General features: G+C 34.3%; 2 protein-coding genes across 3 annotated transcripts; one reads left to right on the top strand and one right to left on the bottom strand.

Moving 5' to 3' along the window:
- Positions 1–457: 457 nt before the first annotated feature.
- LOC117110951 (transport and Golgi organization protein 11-like) lies at positions 458–5,429 on the bottom strand. Of its 2 annotated transcripts, none has more exons than XM_033253803.1 (5): positions 5,277–5,429; positions 2,923–3,153; positions 2,397–2,468; positions 1,325–1,451; positions 458–1,106 (listed from the first exon to the last, which is right to left on the bottom strand). In XM_033253803.1, exons 2-5 carry the CDS (start codon positions 3,131–3,133, stop codon positions 911–913), a joined length of 606 nt encoding a protein of 201 aa, XP_033109694.1. In that variant the 5' UTR covers positions 3,134–3,153; positions 5,277–5,429; the 3' UTR covers positions 458–910. The 2 variants fall into 2 exon arrangements, with proteins under 2 accessions (XP_033109694.1, XP_033109695.1); XM_033253804.1 differs by having other exon boundaries at positions 2,923–3,171; positions 5,277–5,327.
- Positions 5,430–6,547: 1,118 nt separating this feature from the next.
- On the top strand, positions 6,548–15,238 carry LOC117110915 (FAS-associated factor 2-like). The gene is made up of 10 exons (XM_033253751.1): positions 6,548–6,623; positions 7,642–7,710; positions 8,515–8,633; positions 9,619–9,868; positions 11,308–11,393; positions 11,623–11,714; positions 11,960–12,219; positions 12,762–12,851; positions 12,963–13,106; positions 13,302–15,238. Exons 1-10 carry the CDS (start codon positions 6,567–6,569, stop codon positions 13,479–13,481), a joined length of 1,347 nt encoding a protein of 448 aa, XP_033109642.1. The 5' UTR covers positions 6,548–6,566; the 3' UTR covers positions 13,482–15,238.
- The last annotated feature ends 3,798 nt before the right edge of the window (positions 15,239–19,036 follow it).

Consider the following 19,036-nt stretch of genomic DNA (forward strand, 5'->3'; position numbering starts at 1 on the left):
TTGATATATACAGTACATTACTATTAATTATTCAAACATTTTTTAAAACAATTATTTGCTAATGTTTTACGACACAAATGAATTCTGCAACTGATACTCATTTGCAGTTAAATACCATAAAACCTTGAATTGAAGCCCTGGGCTTCTTTTTTTTTGCGAACTTTGGATGGGCTTCTTTTCGAGACTACTTTTGCAAAGTGAAAAAGGGGGGCTTCTTTTCAAAATTAATGCTGTAAATTTTGTGAATTTGTACTATAAAACAATAAACAAGGCCACTGTAACATCAATCTGTATCATGGAGTGTATTTAAGTGGCATTATTAAATCACCTAAACAACTGTATAAACCAAGCTTGTATTTAATTTATTTTGTTTTCTGAAATTCATGTAGAGTGTATGTACTGTACTCTCGAAAAGAAGCCTATGCTATCTTGAAAAGAAACCCATGGGTGTCTTTTCAAGACAGGCTTCTTTTCGAGGCTAATTTTGCGAACATACTGTGGTGAGCGTAAAAGACTGAGCAGTCAACTCTGTCAAAGCCTGCAACAAAGAAAAGTCAAACAGAAAACCTGGTCTAAGAGTAAAGGTCAGAAAGTCTTGTTGCGAAAACCAATGGATCTGTCCGCTAAGCCCCGCCCCTTGGATATTGTTGCTAAGGTCCACAAAACGAAAGTGTAAAAACATACGGAAACACATGTGTTTGTGGGACAACACGTGTGTTTAGAGGACACGCTCATATTCCTGGTTGGTCAGTTGTTAAGTCTGACTGGCACTCCGCAAAGGTCTGCTGCATGTCCTTCCCTGAAACTGTTTCTATAAAACTGTAAAAACCGATATTTTCGCCAACATTTGGGCTATTGTTTGCTTTTGGGAGAAAGATATCATTAACCTTGACTATTCAACCATGAAGAATCAAGTTGATCCAAATAGGTACTTCATTGCCTTATACAATATATATACAGCACCAGTTATGTAAAGATACTTTTCCCGTTGGCGGCGCTGTTGATTTTCATTCTCTAATTCTAATATTCTCTGGGAAATTTGCAAAATCTGGTGATGTAATCTATCAGTATCGATACTGGCATCCTGTACAAGGCCGTCAACACTTCTGCAAAATAAATTAAATCAATAAAAATGATATCACATTTTCCTGAAGAACAAAAAAATGGTAGTATAAAAATAAAGCAAACTCAATAATATATTTGACAAATCTGGTAGTCATAATAATTGAGGTACCCCACTCTAATAATGTAATAAAGTTAGAAAGAAAATTTCCTTTAATATTGATCACTTCTATCAGGTGTCCACTAGAGCTAAGACACTTACGGTACTAGCCTGCTTTGCTTCTCATCCAATGGTTTAGACTTGGTTCTGGTTTCACCGGCAGTTGGGAAGTTGAATTCTTCCAAGGTTAATGTACGAGGTGGTGTTGTTAAACCAACTGTTGTGTGTACTATAAAATAAATATGAAATGGAGCAATAATGATGTAACCACAATCATCACATCCGCAAAACCTCAATAATATGGCAGTACTTTTTTATTGATTGGATTTATTTGGTGTAAACACCAAGGATAGCCCACGAAAGTCTAGAAGAAGACTTATTTCCAGTGGGGTCCTTCTAGTGGTGATTGGGCAGTACACAGGGAGACAATCCCCTAGTCTTTTCCAAAGAGTGTATTGCGTTCTCTAACATGGAAATGGGTCATAAATGCACACGGCAGGCTGGGAAAAACTTTTTTCCAACCATGAAAAATTATCTAGATCAACTGCCTCCAGGACGAAATGTTATCTTCACACTATTATAGCAAAACAATTCATTCAGTGTTCTACTAGTCAAGTAAAAATATTATATTTATGTGTTAAACTGTGATGTGCAAAAAAAAAAAAAAAATTTTTTTCTAAAATGCCTCTGGGTTAAAGGTCAATACCTCTGACCATCAGTCGCGCTCCAGCCTTGGCACACAGGACTAATGATTTAAACGTTTCATCCGAAAGACGGTGCACTGTTGTAGCTTGTATTTCAGCCCTCCAGCTGAAACACAAGGAGAGGCAGCGATGAGAATTGAACCAGGGGCCTAGGGAACTCCATGGTTCAGCACACACACACCGTGTCTACCACCAGATTAGACGACTGAGCTAAGCTGCTCTCTCTTATGAACTGCATAAATCTAATTAAAGTGAAAGCGGACCAATGCGATTCTGTCTTAAACCAAGTTGGATATGAGTTATTCTGTAGGCAAGTTAATCATGGAAAAAATAAGGAAACTGAAGCGATAGAATTTTTATGCACTTGCTTAATTAAAATACAAGAGGCTTGCATTGTCTAAGAGCATACTTGTAATAAGTGTACACTGTATTATGAAGAAACCTTATTAATAGTACTGTTATTATTGTACCTGGATTTGGTGTAATTGCATCAAAATCTATGTTTGGTGGAGGCCGCTTCATGCCCATATGTTCATCTGAACCTGTTTAGAGGAATGCAAGTTAGACAAGGTCAGCTGTCCATAATCAATAACGTTACATTTTTATATACTTGCAAATTTGGGAGGTTTGTGAATTACACATACATGAGAAAATGAAAAATACTATACTGAAAGAAATCAGAATTTTCAATGATTTATTTACTGAATCCACAGCTAGTCATTCAACGGCAAACTTGTTGGCGGTTTCCCAGCTCCCGGAATATTCAGCAGTACTGTATTTTAAAGTATTCTGATTTTGGTGGATGGGAGTCCATTCAAATTTCAATTACAGTATATTATATGCCAAACGTCTATAGACTATTTTAGTCTTACACTTATATTTGACAGAAACCTTACATTTAATTACAAATTTTTTTTTCTCTCTTAACAAAAACAATCAAGGCCTTAATTTTTGGATCATAATTTTTGAAAAACAGCTGATAGCTAAAATTTTTACCTGCCATGACGATTCGTTCAGGTACTTCCATTCCAGTGTGACGGTGGTCGTTTACCACATCGTATACATTCATTGAATCATCACCTGCCCCCATACTAAGTCTGTCCGGTATTCGCATTTTGGTGTTTATCTCTTCACTGAAATCCGCACTATACTGATGATCCAAGTCATCAAAAGAACTGGACATGGACAAGTCCACACTTGTATTCATTATGCTTTTGTATTCACAATCTGGAAAGAGCAGATGATCTACTCTGATTATTTAGAGTTTACCAATGTCATTACCTGGCAACTGTTAAAATGTCTACCACACACCCTTAGTTTTCTACAGATACAACCCTGTTTAAGGAAGGTGCATTATCTATCTTTGGATCTTTCAATCCAGTAGTGCAGTGGCATACCTAGGAGAGTCTTGAAATGGAGGACTGATGGGGATGCAAAGATGGAGTGGAGTCCTTGATGATTTGGTGAGGGGGTGTTAGATCGCAAAATACAGTGATTTCAGGTGATATTTAGCTACTTGGGAGTGATTTTTGGGGCGGGGCAACTTGAGCTGTCTCTTATACACGGTGGGGGGGGGGGCATGCCCTGATAGAGAATACACTGTAGTAACATTGTCTAGTATGTGATTTAATTATTGTATGATCTGTGTGGAACATAATAGATAACCTAAGAAAGTCTAAACACTAATTGCCAGTGGAGTACACTCTGGTGGTAATTGGGCAGTACACCAGGAGACAATCACCCTGTTTAGTTTAGTCCATTGAGCAATGTCAGGACCGCTATGTAGTCTAAATCCTGATGGTTCTGTGACCAGAAGGCTTCATCACCTGGACCACTACCAGGACCCTGGTGTTCCAGCTGTGTGCTCACAAACGGCACCAGTCCTACAGTACCCTTAAAGCTGCTGTGCACACAATGCAGTGGAGCCATGGTAACAGGCCAAAACAACAAAAAACCAAAACGGAAATGGACCAAAACGGCAATAAGTTAAAACGTTAAGACCAAAACGGCAACACTTCCAGAATGATAAAACTCAAATAAAATTAACAGACCATTCTTATTCAATATTTGTTTTGGTATATTAGTTCAGTTTATTTCTCATCATCAAAACATTGTACAAAACAAATAAAATTCGCACAAGGCAGTACAAAAAAATATTACAATAAAAGATGATGCAAGGATGGTCTATGAAAGTTTTCTTTAAGAAGTAAACTTAATTCCAATGACAATGTGGCACTACATTAAACTAATTATAAACATGAATTGAAAGTGTACAACGATAAATACGGTGAAAATGGGCTAAATTGTCAAAGAAGTAAAAAACAAGAAAGAACAACATTAATAATAATAATAATAATAATAATAGTATAACATGCAAATTCAATAATAAAAAGATTGGAGGAATCACAATATAAAAGGATTAAATATTTAAATATTTAAAATACAGACAAAATGAGGCTAAACAATTTATGTCATAAAAGTAAAAATGCGCGAAAGAAAAAAAAACTCTTTAAAGAATAACAACATTAATAATAATAATAAACAACAACAACAACAACAGCAACAACAACAATAATAATAATAATAAAAATGATAATAGTAAAAAAACGGGAAAGAAAAAAAAACAATAATAGTAATAAATAACACTTTAAAATAATGAAATAATTTGTCATGGATGTGTAAAATTAAAACAAAACAATGCAAAAAAACAAAACAAAAAAAAACAATTCAGAAAATTATAAACTGCTGCCCACGCCCAGTGGCGCTTCAGTCTTGGTATTGATTTTTGCTCCTTTGCCGTTTTGGTAGTTGACATTGCCATTTTGGTCTGTTGCCGTTTTGGTACTTATCATTGCCGTTTTGCCGTTTTGGTTTATTGCCGTTTTGGTCATTGTCATTTTTGGTTTTTTTGCCGTTTTGTCCAGAAAGCATTGCCACCGGCTGGGTGGTAAAAAAAGTTTTACTCTTATTATGCCAGCCAATACATGTTCTGCTTTTTAACCATGATGAGTCATGTGAGCATCGGCAGGTTGAAATATTTTTACATCAGGCTTTGGCTGGCTGAGGCTCAAACAGTTTCCTAGAGGCCCAAACAAGTCTTAGGTCTAGGATCGGAGTACCGTCGCGCCTTGCCTAGCCCCTAGTCAGCTAGACCTTAATAAGTTATAATTATATAGGCCTAGGCCTAGGCTAGAGTCTAGGGCCTAGCCTGCCCAACAAGCCCTTACCGACCTCTCATCAGATTTTTCTTCTATTGTTAAACGAAGTACTATACCCACCATAAAATAGAACAATTATATCATATTATTTTAAGAAGATATTATGGTAGAGGCTTAGGCCTAGATACCTACCTTTGTCAATTTTTTTAACCGGTAGTCACTCGACAAGGACGAAAAACGGCGAAAGCTCAATCTCTGTACTGGATGATGAATGAACGAAAATGTGAACCGTAATTGTAGATCGTCGCCAATGAAAGAGTCTGTTTTACTCAATACTTATTATTATTTCTATTCTTCGAATATTTCATATTAGATTTTTAATATATATAAGTATTGAATCGAATCTTGATTGTAGAATTTTCAATGTAAAACCAAGATCCACAGATAGTAGAAAAAAACTTAGCAGTACGTATACTCGTTGTTGGTTTTAAATTAAAATTTCTCATCCAATATTTATCCTCACCATCCTCTCATCTCATCATCTCATCCTCCTCGTCATCATCATCGTTATCATCATCATATCATCATGATGATCATCTGATCTAACGATGTTTAGGATTCCCTTAATTAATACTTAATCAATTTTATATTCTGTATATTCTCGACTTTCATGAAAATGAATAACTTTGCGATTGGAAGAGGGGTGTGGTACCCATTACTCACCCACCCCAGATGACACACTTTCCTATTACCCAGGATACGTTCCTAACAACTCACTCCTAGAATAAACTGGGTCGCCTTGATACCAATTATTTTACTTCTATTGCAATGCATTGCTGTTTGAATTTTTTTTAGTAAGATAAAAAGGCGAGACTGATAAAAGAAATATATAGCTAAAGGACGTTCGAATAACATTAATTTTTTATTTCATTTTCATACCAAGAGATATTAAAACCTCGATTAAAAGTTGTTTAGATATTATCATTATACACAAAAAGTATCAATCTTGATTAGATTTTTAACTAAGTTCCGTTCATTGAATTACATATAAACCAAGTATAAATAAATTTACTAGCATATAGGCCTAGTAAAGATATTTGTGTTGCTTTATATTTCTACATCTTCGTTCTTATAAGCATTCAATAACTCAATTCAATGATTGAATTCTTTTTTTTTGGCGGTGTGAGTGATATATCATGGAATATTTCAGAATCAGAAACAGAAAAAAACTGTATTATTTCTAAAAGAAGAATTGCTTTGCTCAATAAAATACATTTATGAAATAAAAAATAAATACTATACAATACAACGGTACATTACATAATCATCAGATATTTTAAACGGATCAACAATATCATCATGATTCCAGTTATCAATATTACTTCTAGTTATGAAATATCCATAGAGCTATTAAATATCTTTATGACTGTACTTGTGAGGGCGTTCTATTTTTGCAGATTTGTTAACAAATCATAGAGCAAAATGGCGGAAGGCAATGAAATATCGCCTGAACAAACTGAGCAATTAATTCAGTTCCAGGTAGGTTATTAGAGCTAATTGAACACTTAGTTGCTTATTACATTTGTATGTTTACATAAGGACTGTAGTTGTCGTTAGTGTTGCCGTGTACAGTATATAAATAGGCCTTTTATGCTAGGCCTACATCCGTTTGCAGTTTAGCTTAGGCCTAGGCTAGGGGGGCCTAGGCCTAGCCCTCTTACTTAGGCCTAGTCTTACTCTTAGCAGTTTAGTTAGCGACGGCTGACGGCGTTACCCGTTTTACTGTTGTAAGACCGCACCACTGACTATGAGTGCCACCGATACAAAGATGAAGTGTCACAAATAAATAAATAATAATATTATTATTAATAAGTCCTTCCTAGCTAGGCCTATATACTGTACCACCTGCTGAGCTTGACTCTCCGTCCGGTAGTTAAACTAGGCGAGTAGCCTAGACGAGGCCCTTTTCCAGCTGCAGTACTCCTACTTTCTAGACCCTAGCTTTTAGCCGAGGCCTCTGGTAAAAGCAGCCACACTCATGCTTTCTCTATCAATGCAACCAGTTGATTTTGAAAAGAAAAAAATAGGGAGGACGGAATTGACGCTTCTCTTTGACGCTTCAGACCAAACTGTTGTTGTTGTTTTTGTGAAAAAAGGCCTGCGTGGTGAATATATCCTCCGCACAAAGTTAGGCCTAGAAATCAGCCGTGCATGTTGGAAAATATGTGCTGAAATTAAGCATGGCTTATTAGGCCTATTTCTTAATATATAACCAAATTGGCAATGTATGCAGTGATTATGATTCTGCACACCTATTTTCCTAACGACTTTACGCGCAAATTGATTGAATTTCAATGTTAAGAGGCACAATTTATTTACCAGGCCTGCCCAGGCCTGTATGATAATATAATATAGCCCATCAATTCATCATAGGGTAGGAGGGAATTTAGGCAAGACCTATAATTAAAATGACCTAGACACATACTGTAACTAAAATTTAATAGATTCTAGGCAAGATATTATTGTGAACTGTAACAATAATGTGAGTTTTTTTCAGGACTTAACTGGAATTGAAGACATGGACAAATGCCGGCAGATTCTGGAACGGCACAGTTGGAATATAGAGGTCAGTGAAATACTGTATAATTGAAAAGAAATAAACAAAATGTGTAGGAGTCAGCTGGAAATGGTTTGGGGCAGCGGGAATGGTTTTGTGTCCCAACCTTGAGGTCGGGGTTTCAATCAGTCTTGCTGTGAATTTTGATTGTGTCCTTGAGCAAGGCACTTTTATGTGTTGCTTCTTTCCACCCAGGTGTATAAATGGGTACCTTGTGCACCAATGTAGCAGCATGTTGACCCATTGACCACTACGGGGAAAACAAAAGTTTTTTGTACAGTAACCTAATAGGATGGCGCTATATAAATACCAAATAACAAAAAACGATTAAACTGAATTAGCCTTCGGAGGGTGGCTCGCTCAAAACCTAATGGAGAATATCAATAAATATAATGGAGATTATTGAATTAGATTCTTTCCAGTATTCTCTGTGAAATACGTCAAGGATATCATTGGAAGGCTTCACCAGCGGGGTCCTTCTGATGGTGAATTTGGCAGTAGGCCTACAACTGAAGACAGACTTCAATGCGTACCAAAATGTTTTTGATTTACAGGATTTCCTGTGTGTTTCACGTTATCAAAATAGAATAGTAATCATGTGGCTTGAAGTGGGATGACAACAAAACAAGGGGTTTTTTTGCCCAAGATAGTTTGTAAATGCATAGTGGCTGTTGTTGCACCAGCTATAATCCAATACATAATTTCAAATAACATAGAAGAATTTACACTTGTTTAACAACAGCTTCTGCCTTAAGTTCTAGCACTATATAGGAACAACATTTTTTAAATATTATATTTCATTAATCTTCGTAGATGGCAGTGCAAGATACATTCAATGAATCTGAGGGAAGACCATCAGTTTTTGTTGATCAAGCTAGAGAACGGAGAAGAGAGGTTGAGCCTATAGTAAATGCAAATCCTGTAGATCAAAGGTATATCTCAGTGAATAAAGTTATAATAATAATAATAATAATAATAATAATAGTAATAAGATCTATAAAGCGCACAAATCCACTGCAGTAGTGCTCAAGGCGCTACAGAAAGGAAGCAAAAATTACCATGGACCTAAAGCTACAAGAAAAGAAACACCACACCATCACCGCACCATTTACAGGCAATTTAAGGCACAGGGGCCCGCCTATTCATTACTCACAGGTGCTCAAGTAATGGGAGTATCAAACTAAAACAAATAAGCAAGCGAGCAAAACAAACCAGAGAACTAGGAAAAAGCAGCCGACAGCAGATGCGTCCTGCAAGCTTTTTTGAACAAAGCAGTAGACTGACATGAGCGAATATTTATTGGCAGTTTATTCCAACAGCAAATGATCGAAATGATGTTATTAGGTTTATAGAGCGTCAAAGAATAGCACTCTAAACAGATCCTCATTAAAAATAATCAGTTGCGCAAGCGTGGTGGCTTTGCGTTCTCCATAGAGTTGTGACGACGTCGAACGCATTGAGTGTCTGGCCTAAGTCACATCATTTAGTGTATTGAGTAGAATTGTTTTAGTCATAAGAAAAAAAATCTTGGTCTCTTTCTTATTCTTATTCTTTTATTGCCAAAACAAGACGGTCAAAAAACAATCCACTGGGTGGTCGGAACATAATCACTATTACATTAAGTATGAAGTCCTTTGTCTAACAGATTTTAACACATTGCATTTGAAGGCAAGCATTGTAAACACCATGCTAATAGATTTAACAGTACATAATAAAATATGTTCACTCTTCGTCTGTTCTTACTTTTTTTTGTATAAAAATCAGATATTGACATTTAAAAGCAATAAAATGGCAGATAGACAAGTAATTTGTAGAAATGTACAGAAAATTAAGAATGATATAAACAGCAAACATTATGTTCAAATAAAACCTAATGTACTTCAATATATTCTAATTATTTATTGTTTTGATTTACAGAATTTTTACAATATCCAGGCCGCAACCTGTTACTTCTTGGTCTCAGTGGTGTATGATGTTAATATTCTCCCCCTTTCGGTTTACATTCTCCACAATCTTTGGTATATTCCACTGGATAAAGCGACTTGTGTGGCCTGATCCACGCCGCCTTGTCGTTGATCCTGTTGGTGATGTCATGTCTTTTATTGTTCGTTATGAAGAAACTTATGGTGCAGTGCATCCAACTTTTTATCAAGGAAGTTATAGTCAGGTAAAGAGGAACTGCTGTGTTTGAATTTTTCTAGTACATCCTGTTATGCTGATGTGATGAATGCCAAAACATGAGTGTTTTCATAATTTCCTTTCCTTTTCTTTTGTTTGACTAATTAACCTGTTTACACTTTTGTCTTATTTTACAGTACACTAAAACGTCCATTTTCCGAACCTCCATTTTACAAATAGTTGATTTTACGAATGGTCCTGATGACGTCATCATCGACCAATTATTACCATAAAAGAAGTCTGATTGTGCACGTTTTACAAAGTGATAATGTATAAAATCAAGTTTGTTGTATTTATATAGTAATACAGTAGTTTGATATTTTCTTCCATTTCTGGTACAATAATCACTATAGTAATGTAATAAACCTAACCAGAACAACAAACTACCAATGCAAGTGTCGTCGGATTGAGCGCACATGAGTTTGGGGTCAGAAATTTTATTGACATCGTGAATGCTAGTTATGATCGCGAAATACATGTAAACAACACAATTCGTTGATCTAACAACTAGAAAGAACACTATAGAAAGGTCCATAAAATATACAGATGTTTGAATAAGAGTTCAAAATAATATTTTGTTAAGTGGAAGAATAGTTTGTTTTTTATCGAAGGTAAATTCAGTTAGGCTCTAGCGCAGTAGACCACGCTGCTGCACTGTCGGTTGGTGCTAGGCCTGGCCGCCGTCAGCCTATCGGTGCTCAATGGCAAAGGATAGCTAGGCCTAGGTAATGAAAACTGACACCCGATCTAGTTTACAAATTTTTCAATGTACGAACACCACTTGGTACCAAGGTGACGTAAAATGGACGTTTTACTGTATTTTATTTATGTGTATCTCATTTAATAGATCTATATACTCTAACTGCAATCCGTATTTTAATATCCCATTATGAACATAATGTATCCATTGATTATTATACTTCCACAAGTTAACATCAATAATCATCTCTGTTATATAATGGAATAAAAAGGTTTTCAATGATTAAAAAATTACTACAGCTCCATGAAAATGAATGATTATGATTGTTATTATCACTGTATAAATGAAGTTACTAAAACTTGTTCTTGAAAAATACTTGTTACAGCTATGTATTTTATTTATTTTTATTGTAGTCTAATAGCTATGAATATGAATCCTTAATTCATAATCAGAACTAAGTTTAACTCATGTGCTAACTTCGCCATAGTATGGGATGAGTTATAGGGTAAGGCTTTTTAAAAATGGTTAATGCAGGCTGAAAAATGTCTCCCCCCCCCATGTCTTAACTTGGATGTAAAAATAATTAAAGCCATGATAAAAGGTCATTATATCCACTATCATGCATGGGCACAGTGCCCTCTTGCTTCTACTGCTTCTAATTCCCACATAACTCATCAGGAAACAAAGTTAATTACTTAGCATCAAATATGTTTTAAATTTTATTTCAGGCCATTAATGATGCAAAGAGAGAATTAAAGTTCTTGTTAGTTTACCTGCATAGTGATGAGCATCAGGACACACCTGTATATTGTAGGTGAGTGAACAGGGGTTTTTTTGCCTTATTTGGCATGCAAAATCAGAATCATTTATATTTATCATGTCATTTTGCCATTGAAAATTAAACTTATTTTTTTTTTATGCACAAAAATGATATCAAGTTTAAAAAATAAAATGAATTTTTTGCTATGACTCAATTTTTGTGATTAGATGTAGAATATACGTAACTAGTCTTCCATACAGTTGAATTATCATTGTTCTTGTAGAGAAACCTTAGGCAACACAGATGTATGTGAATTTATCAATACTCGAATGTTATTCTGGGCAGCGTCTGTAGAAACGCCTGAAGGATACAGAGGTAAGGCCAAAGATTCCACAGTATTTAAATATTATGGAGGTGAATATTTTAGCTTAACTTTGTTTATTTTGTTGTAGTTTAAGGTATAGTTTGAAGGGACCATCAAAGGTATATCGTTTTTTAGTTAACACTAGTTTGCATGACATATTAGTATTTAAAAAACTACTTACTTACAAATAAATTGACATACTTTGTTTGGATAAATGCTATATATGATTAATTATATACATTTTATGTGATTTTAGTGTCTTTAACACTAAGGGAGAACACTTACCCATTCTTAGCGGTCATTGTACAACGAGACAGCCGGATGACCGTTGTTGCTCGTATAGAAGGACCAATCAAGGCCCAAGATTTGATCCAGCGATTAACACGTATAATGAATGAGACAGAAGGCTACTTGGTGGCAGCGCGACACGACCGAGAAGAGCGGCGTTTCACGCAGACTCTGCGTCAACAACAGGATCAAGCTTATGAAGAGTCTTTGAAAGCTGATCAAGAGAAAGTATGTATATAATGTATATCCATTATATAAAAGGATCTGTACATGATCCCTAGTGTAGAATATATATATGTGGACTTTTTGGCAATCCCATCCACTGGTGGTCTGTCTCTGAACTATTTTTATGTATGTGCTAGAATTTGTCTTAAAGACTAAATATATTAAATGAGAAAGTTACATGCTGTGTGATAGCTAATCACAAGATAAAGAATGCAATTTGGCCCATGTGCATGTTGTTAAAGAATGAAAGAATGTAGTACACTCTTCAGAAAAGAGTATGGTATTGTCTGTCGATATACTGCCCAGTCACCACCAAAAAGACCCTGCTAGAAGTAAGTCTTCTGATTGTTGTGGGGTTATCCTTGAATACATCCAATCCGGTCTGACACATCATCCAGATATTCTAATTCAAGCTCACCACTTTACCATGATGCAGGATCCACATTTTTCGAGTAGAACAGCTAATCTGGTCACTCTTAGACAGCCGCTGATTAAACAAATGCTTAATGTTTATTGCAAGAACACTACCAATATGTATTTTGCAGGTTAGAAAAAGGAAAGAGGAAGATGATAAGAAAAGAATGGAAGAAGAACATGCACAGAGGTTGGCAGATGAGAAAGAAAGAAAACTTCAGGTAATTCTGTTAATTTTTTTCAAAGCAACGGAAGTGTTGAAAACCAGATGAAACTATATAACCATTGTTGTAATAATATTTCATAAGTGTTTTAATTTTTTGTCATTTAAGGAGAGAGACGATTTGAAACGTCAAAAACTAGAGAATTTAGCCCGTGAGGTGGATGAACATGATCCTAACGCAGTTAAAATAGTTTTTAAGATGCCCAATGGTACTCGCTTAGAAAGGTGCTTTCTCAACTCTCAATCACTAGAAGTAAGTATGGTTATGTAGTGCTGTACAGTAAACTAGCCCCTTCTTTGCCTGCACATGTTATATTTATAATGAAACATTTCTGATTTAAGCATGTAAGAATTTGTTGTAAGACTTTAAAGTACATACTACAATTTTCAGTGTTTTAGTTAATTGTTATTAATGTTAGTTCATAATTACTTCATATTTATTTTCAAGGTGGTGTACGATTATATATTTGTTCAAGATGATGTTCCTAACGAATTCCAAATAGTTACAAATTATCCTCGTCGTGTTCTACAATGTCAGAGCACTGCGGACATGCCTGTAGTTCAGACGTTGGTCGAGGCAGGACTTCAGAGACGGGAGATGTTGTATATACAAGACGTCAGTGATTGAAAAACTTAAAACTGGATTTATTAACCACAACCAATTTGTATTTTGAGTAAGAGGAAAGTTCCGTTGTGACATCAAACAAAGCTAGATCAAATTTTAGCAATTTCTAGTTGAAGTATATTGATGTACTTGGAGATTGTGCATGTATAGCTTGCCTTCTCCTGATAGTGTGAGGAAATATAGCATGCAAATTTACTCTATTTGAAAACTAAATCATCAATTTGCCACATGCAAAAAATTCATTATATTATTTCACAGGAGGTCTGCTTAAAGAAATGTGAATCCACATAGTCTTAAAAATTAATGCATTTATTTGTTTATATCAACAATAATTGCAGAGAATTCTGCTTCCATTCAATTGAACATTCAGGTTAGTAGAGACATTACAGATAGGTTGCTAAATTAATTATTAAAAATCTTTATTATAATGATAATTATAATTAGTAATTTATATACAATTACTATTCAAACAACATGGTAAAGTAACAGTCTTCTAGTAATTAACAAGTAATTATTTTAATGATTGTTTAAAAAAAAATATGGCAATTGTTGAGCATTCTGTCACTAGAGGTGTTTTATGTTAGTATATTATTGTTATTAATTAGGAATTACAGACATGTGTTATCATTAGGTGATATCACATTATTAGACACAAACTTAATTGGTTAGCTCTCTTCTAGGTCTTGGCTAGAAGCAAACTTAAATGACTTAACCCAAAGAGTATAGAATTGCAAGATGTCCGAATGCCTTGATTTTGTATGCACGCAATGAAACGTTAAATAAAAGTACTCCCACAAGATAGGGGTTGCCCTATTGGAATTTTAATAGAGTTCGCTCGAAACTCTGCTTTTAAGGACACGACCCTTTGTGGTGGTACTTTTTGAAATAGAGTTACGTTCTAATAAAGCCACCTTAGCCTATTAACTAACCTGTTCATATACTCTCTCCTCTAGTTCTTGGCAAGAAGCAAAACATAGGCCAGGCCAGGCCAGGCCAGGCGAATCCCAGGCCAGGCTAGGCTAGGCTTGGCTTGGCTTGGCTAGGCTATGCTGGGCTGGGCTGGGCTGGGCTGCAATCTGTTCATATATAGTCTGCTCCATTTTAACTCAAGTCAACCTCATTATTTTACATTTTTTATTTTGATATACTGACTGAACCTAAACATTTTTTTAATTGCATATTAAAGAATGTTTGCTGATTATTATTAACTATAAATTTATTGTAATCAACTTAACACATCTTAATAGGCCTCTCAATTTCCTCAGCATGTATTTCGGTAAGGAATTGATGATGTTAATGATGGCCATTATTGGTTATAAAATATCTTCTATAGTGGATAAATAATGTAATGATTATTCATAAAGAAAATTATTACTTGTTTTTAGTACTACAACTAATCAGTTGGCCTAACTTAACCTTCCCTTCATTAAGTGATGATAAAGTGGCTCACTCTAATCCAAATTTCAGTAAAATTTTTCTCAAAGCACTATCATTATTGAAGTCCATTGTGTGATATTGTAAATCTTAAAAATATGCATTATTTATTATAAATATGTATCATTTTTATTATTATAGGAAACTATAAAATACTAGCAACCGTCTTTGTTGGTGCTTGTATTTGTTAATATGTGTATTTATTATAAATTGATATCACTACATTGGGTGTAAACAAATGTATATGATATCATAGTTTGAATTATTTTCTACCTTTTAAATTTAAACTGAAGATATTTTAATGTGTTTTAAAGTGTTCCATTCGTTATAGCTCAGTTTAACTTGAAAACTGTATTAGTTATACTGTACTTTTATTGAAGAATGCATATCCATCTTGGTCAGTGGTGTTGTGATCTACCAAAAATAATGATGAAAATGTGACATTACTTCAATGTCAGGCAGCAGAAGCTATATGAGACAAAACCTATTATATGTTAATATTATCCCTAACCAGATGAGCCAAACCAGCACAAAGTGCCACTATTCACTACTTCCTGGCAAACATAATATGCACAACCAATTATCATTTAACACATTCAACCATAAATCCATTTATACTGGTTTGTGGAGAAAAAGAATTTTATGACAGCATTATTTTGTTACGACAATAAAGTTTAACATACTGTATATATACTGTCTCTTATACACATCTAGATGTGTATAAGAGACAGATATATACTGTACATTTATATACTGTATATACATATAGCGCTATGTTAAAATATAGCATACCTTTAATGTACATTGATAATGCATGAAGTCTTAACTACGATATTATCTTGCTTATACAGTCAATTACCTTGAATACGACAATAGAATTGAGTATGAATATTCTGTATAACATAAACATATTTCAGTGTTGTACTCTACCTGTTGCTATGCATGATGTAATCCCACCTCATATCATATGTGCCAGTGGTAATCTAGGGGTAGAATACCAGAGCTAACAAATTCAAGGACATTGGTCAAATAAATATTGTAAGATTCCGGGAAAATAATTCTTTATCAGATTTGAAATACCTAATACTCTATATTTAATTGATGTGTAGTTCATGGAACAGATTGAATCTGAACAGAAAATTTAGAGTGAACTTATAAATGATGTAGAAAATATGTGTATACAGAATAGAGATATTTCATACCAACTGATGCAACTGATTCGTTTGAAGAGTTGCTGATGGAATAAGATTATGAAATTTAGAAAAACTATATCGTGCAAACTTCTCCAGTACCATTTCAGTTGTCACTAAAGTGTGTTTATAATTTAATAACCTCTTGCCAATTATTAATACTGAAAGAATATTGGTATAAGATACCTTTTCAGAGTCTATGGTTGATCTTAAAGTAGGATTTTGTTGTCTTGTACTAATATTCAGAGTAACAAACAACATCCATGCTATCATTAAAAAGAATAATTATTTACATTGTAACCAATCAGTTACAGTATTCTGCATTTGAAGAACTTACATGTATTTAATCGAGGGGTGGGGTATATATAGTAAAAGGTATTAATAAGCAATTACTGTAAAGTTTTTCCAAAACTGTTGGAAAGTAAGAACCCGAAGCAGACATTATTTCCTTAAAAATTTGACTGAAGGCCAATTCTATATATTTTTGCATATTTGTATATGCTTTTTTTTATTAGTTTGGTTGTTGTCTTGTGTTGCCATTGTTTTAAATATTTTATGTGTTCTTATTTTTATTATGTCTTGTATAGATGCATTATTTTTAATTTGTCTGTAAGCACATCATTGGCTTTATAAAGCACCTTATCAGGGATGCAAAGTGCTCAAAGAAAGTGAATAATGAGGAATAGAAATGACTATTTTGTGATACAGCCAGAACGGACAAGATGAGTTGTAAGGAGTGTTAAATGTGCTTCTCCCAATCATTGATGCAGTTTCAAAATGCTTTATTTCAACATGGGTTGCATGATTTTTGCTGGGTCGAAATTAAAATTGTGAGAGAACAACTTTACATTAACCATGAATATATAAATATGGATTTTAGGTCAGCATTTCCCATTTTACCAGACAAAATAAATATAGTTAGAGTGGGATATTTATGAACAAATCTGCCTATACTGTATTACTAAAAACAATTCGCTATTGTGTAGCACAAGCATTTATTTTTGTCTTTGTTATGATCTGTGGAGTTAATACATTGAATTTTAGGTTATTTTTTGTAGGGAGTTGCTTCCAGTTTGTCATGAGTTAGAGTGTATATTTTTACGAAGAGCAGCTCTATTTGGCTAGATTCAACTCTAAAAGTATCACTTATGATTAATCGATTCATGTAACGTTGTTCTTGCGCACAATAATAATTCTAATAAAAATCTGTAATTCATGTTTAAATTGTTAATGGCAATTGGCGTTTGTATGGTAGTTTTATTGTTTGTTTTTTTCCACACTTCATGGAAGTCGCTGATGATGATGATGATGATCGGGGTAATAAAGATAACAATGACGATACTGGTGGTGATAAATGGTTGGGATGGGAATCATGCGGTATTTGCCAGGGTCGTATTCGGAATTGCCATTGTTGTGGGTTGCAAAAATCTATCAACTGTGATATAAAGTGTGCTAGAACCATTAGGCGTGTTAACAGGCAGAATATGGTGGATTGCAGCTTTGAATTTTCATTTAATTTTCCTATGGCAACTGCAATGCCCAAATACTGGCCTAACGATTGATTGCTGGTTAAAATGTACAGTTATTTGATTTCCTTTTAATTTTCATTAGAGGGTGTAGGGGAGGGAATGCGCACACATTGCAACCCCTGGATACGGGCCTGTTTGAATTGCTTAAATGCGCCAATACAAATTATATAAAAAAAAAAAACAGGACAAAGAAATATACAGGGTCCTTTCGTCAATTTGCGACGACTCTTTATGCTTTTCAAAGTTTAAAATCTTATACTATACTGTTTTAATTAATTAATTTTAATATAATTCATGTCGATGTTCGAAGTTCCTCCAATACATTTTCCTCAAGTTGTCATAAAAAAACCAAACTCCTAAAACGTGATTGGGAAATAGAATTTTAATATACAGTAAACAAATTATATTCAATTTTATTTTTCACGGTAAGCGCCTTCAAGAAAAGACTCTTTTCAACAATCCACAATTATAGCTCACTTTAGATCTGCAAGTATAGCCTATAGGTCTCCGTGGTATGATGAGTATGATACTCGCATTCATAGTGAGAGTTTGCAGGTTCGAATCCCGCCAGAAACTGTTTTTTGATATAATGAAACTTTTCGTTGATGAGCTATGCTTGATACGATTATTATATCATGTTCATATGTTCTTATTCGAGTACCGTTGTTATTTATCTATTTGATTATATATGTATATACATATATATTTTTATATATGTAATATAATATAATATATAATATAGATAAAGATAGCAATTAACACTGTTAAATTATATATAAATTAAGAAAGGTAAATACAGTGTTTGAATAAAGGACATGGTGTTACATCGTGCAAGGTAATTCAACAAAAGGACGCACATCTCGGGACATCAAAGGTTATAACTCTGGCATCGACAATCTAGGCGCACGTGCGTCCCTACACGCTGAACGTCACAAAAACCATAGCAACCAGACCATAAACCGTCAGCGTACGTGACGATTTACCCACGCGCGTGTTAGTTGCCATGTTAGTCGCGCGTCGTGCGGTGATTACAAAGGCCTAATGATATTTTGCACTAACATTAGACTGAAATATATTCCTCATTTCAACATTAATTTTACCAAAATTGTGGTGAATTGTCGTTCATGAGACTCACTTCGCAGAAAAAAATAATAAATGTTCCGTATATACTCAAATGTTCGTCCTCGGCACCTTATGCCAACATTGTCAAAATGACAGATTAATGTTACATAAGAACATGAAATTTTATAAAATTCGAAAATTTTGAATTGCTATAACTTTTCATTTTCTTGGTCAATTTTCACAAATCAAATTACAATTTATAGAAGCATTTAACAAGCTCGCGGTAAAAAAAAATCAAATGTAACAGACATTGCGAAGTACCCAAAATTAATAAAATAAAAAC

Source organism: Anneissia japonica, unplaced genomic scaffold (assembly GCF_011630105.1).
Source record: "Anneissia japonica isolate Jap-2015-1 unplaced genomic scaffold, ASM1163010v1 scaffold277_len1293397_cov203, whole genome shotgun sequence".
NCBI lineage: Eukaryota > Metazoa > Echinodermata > Crinoidea > Comatulida > Comatulidae > Anneissia > Anneissia japonica.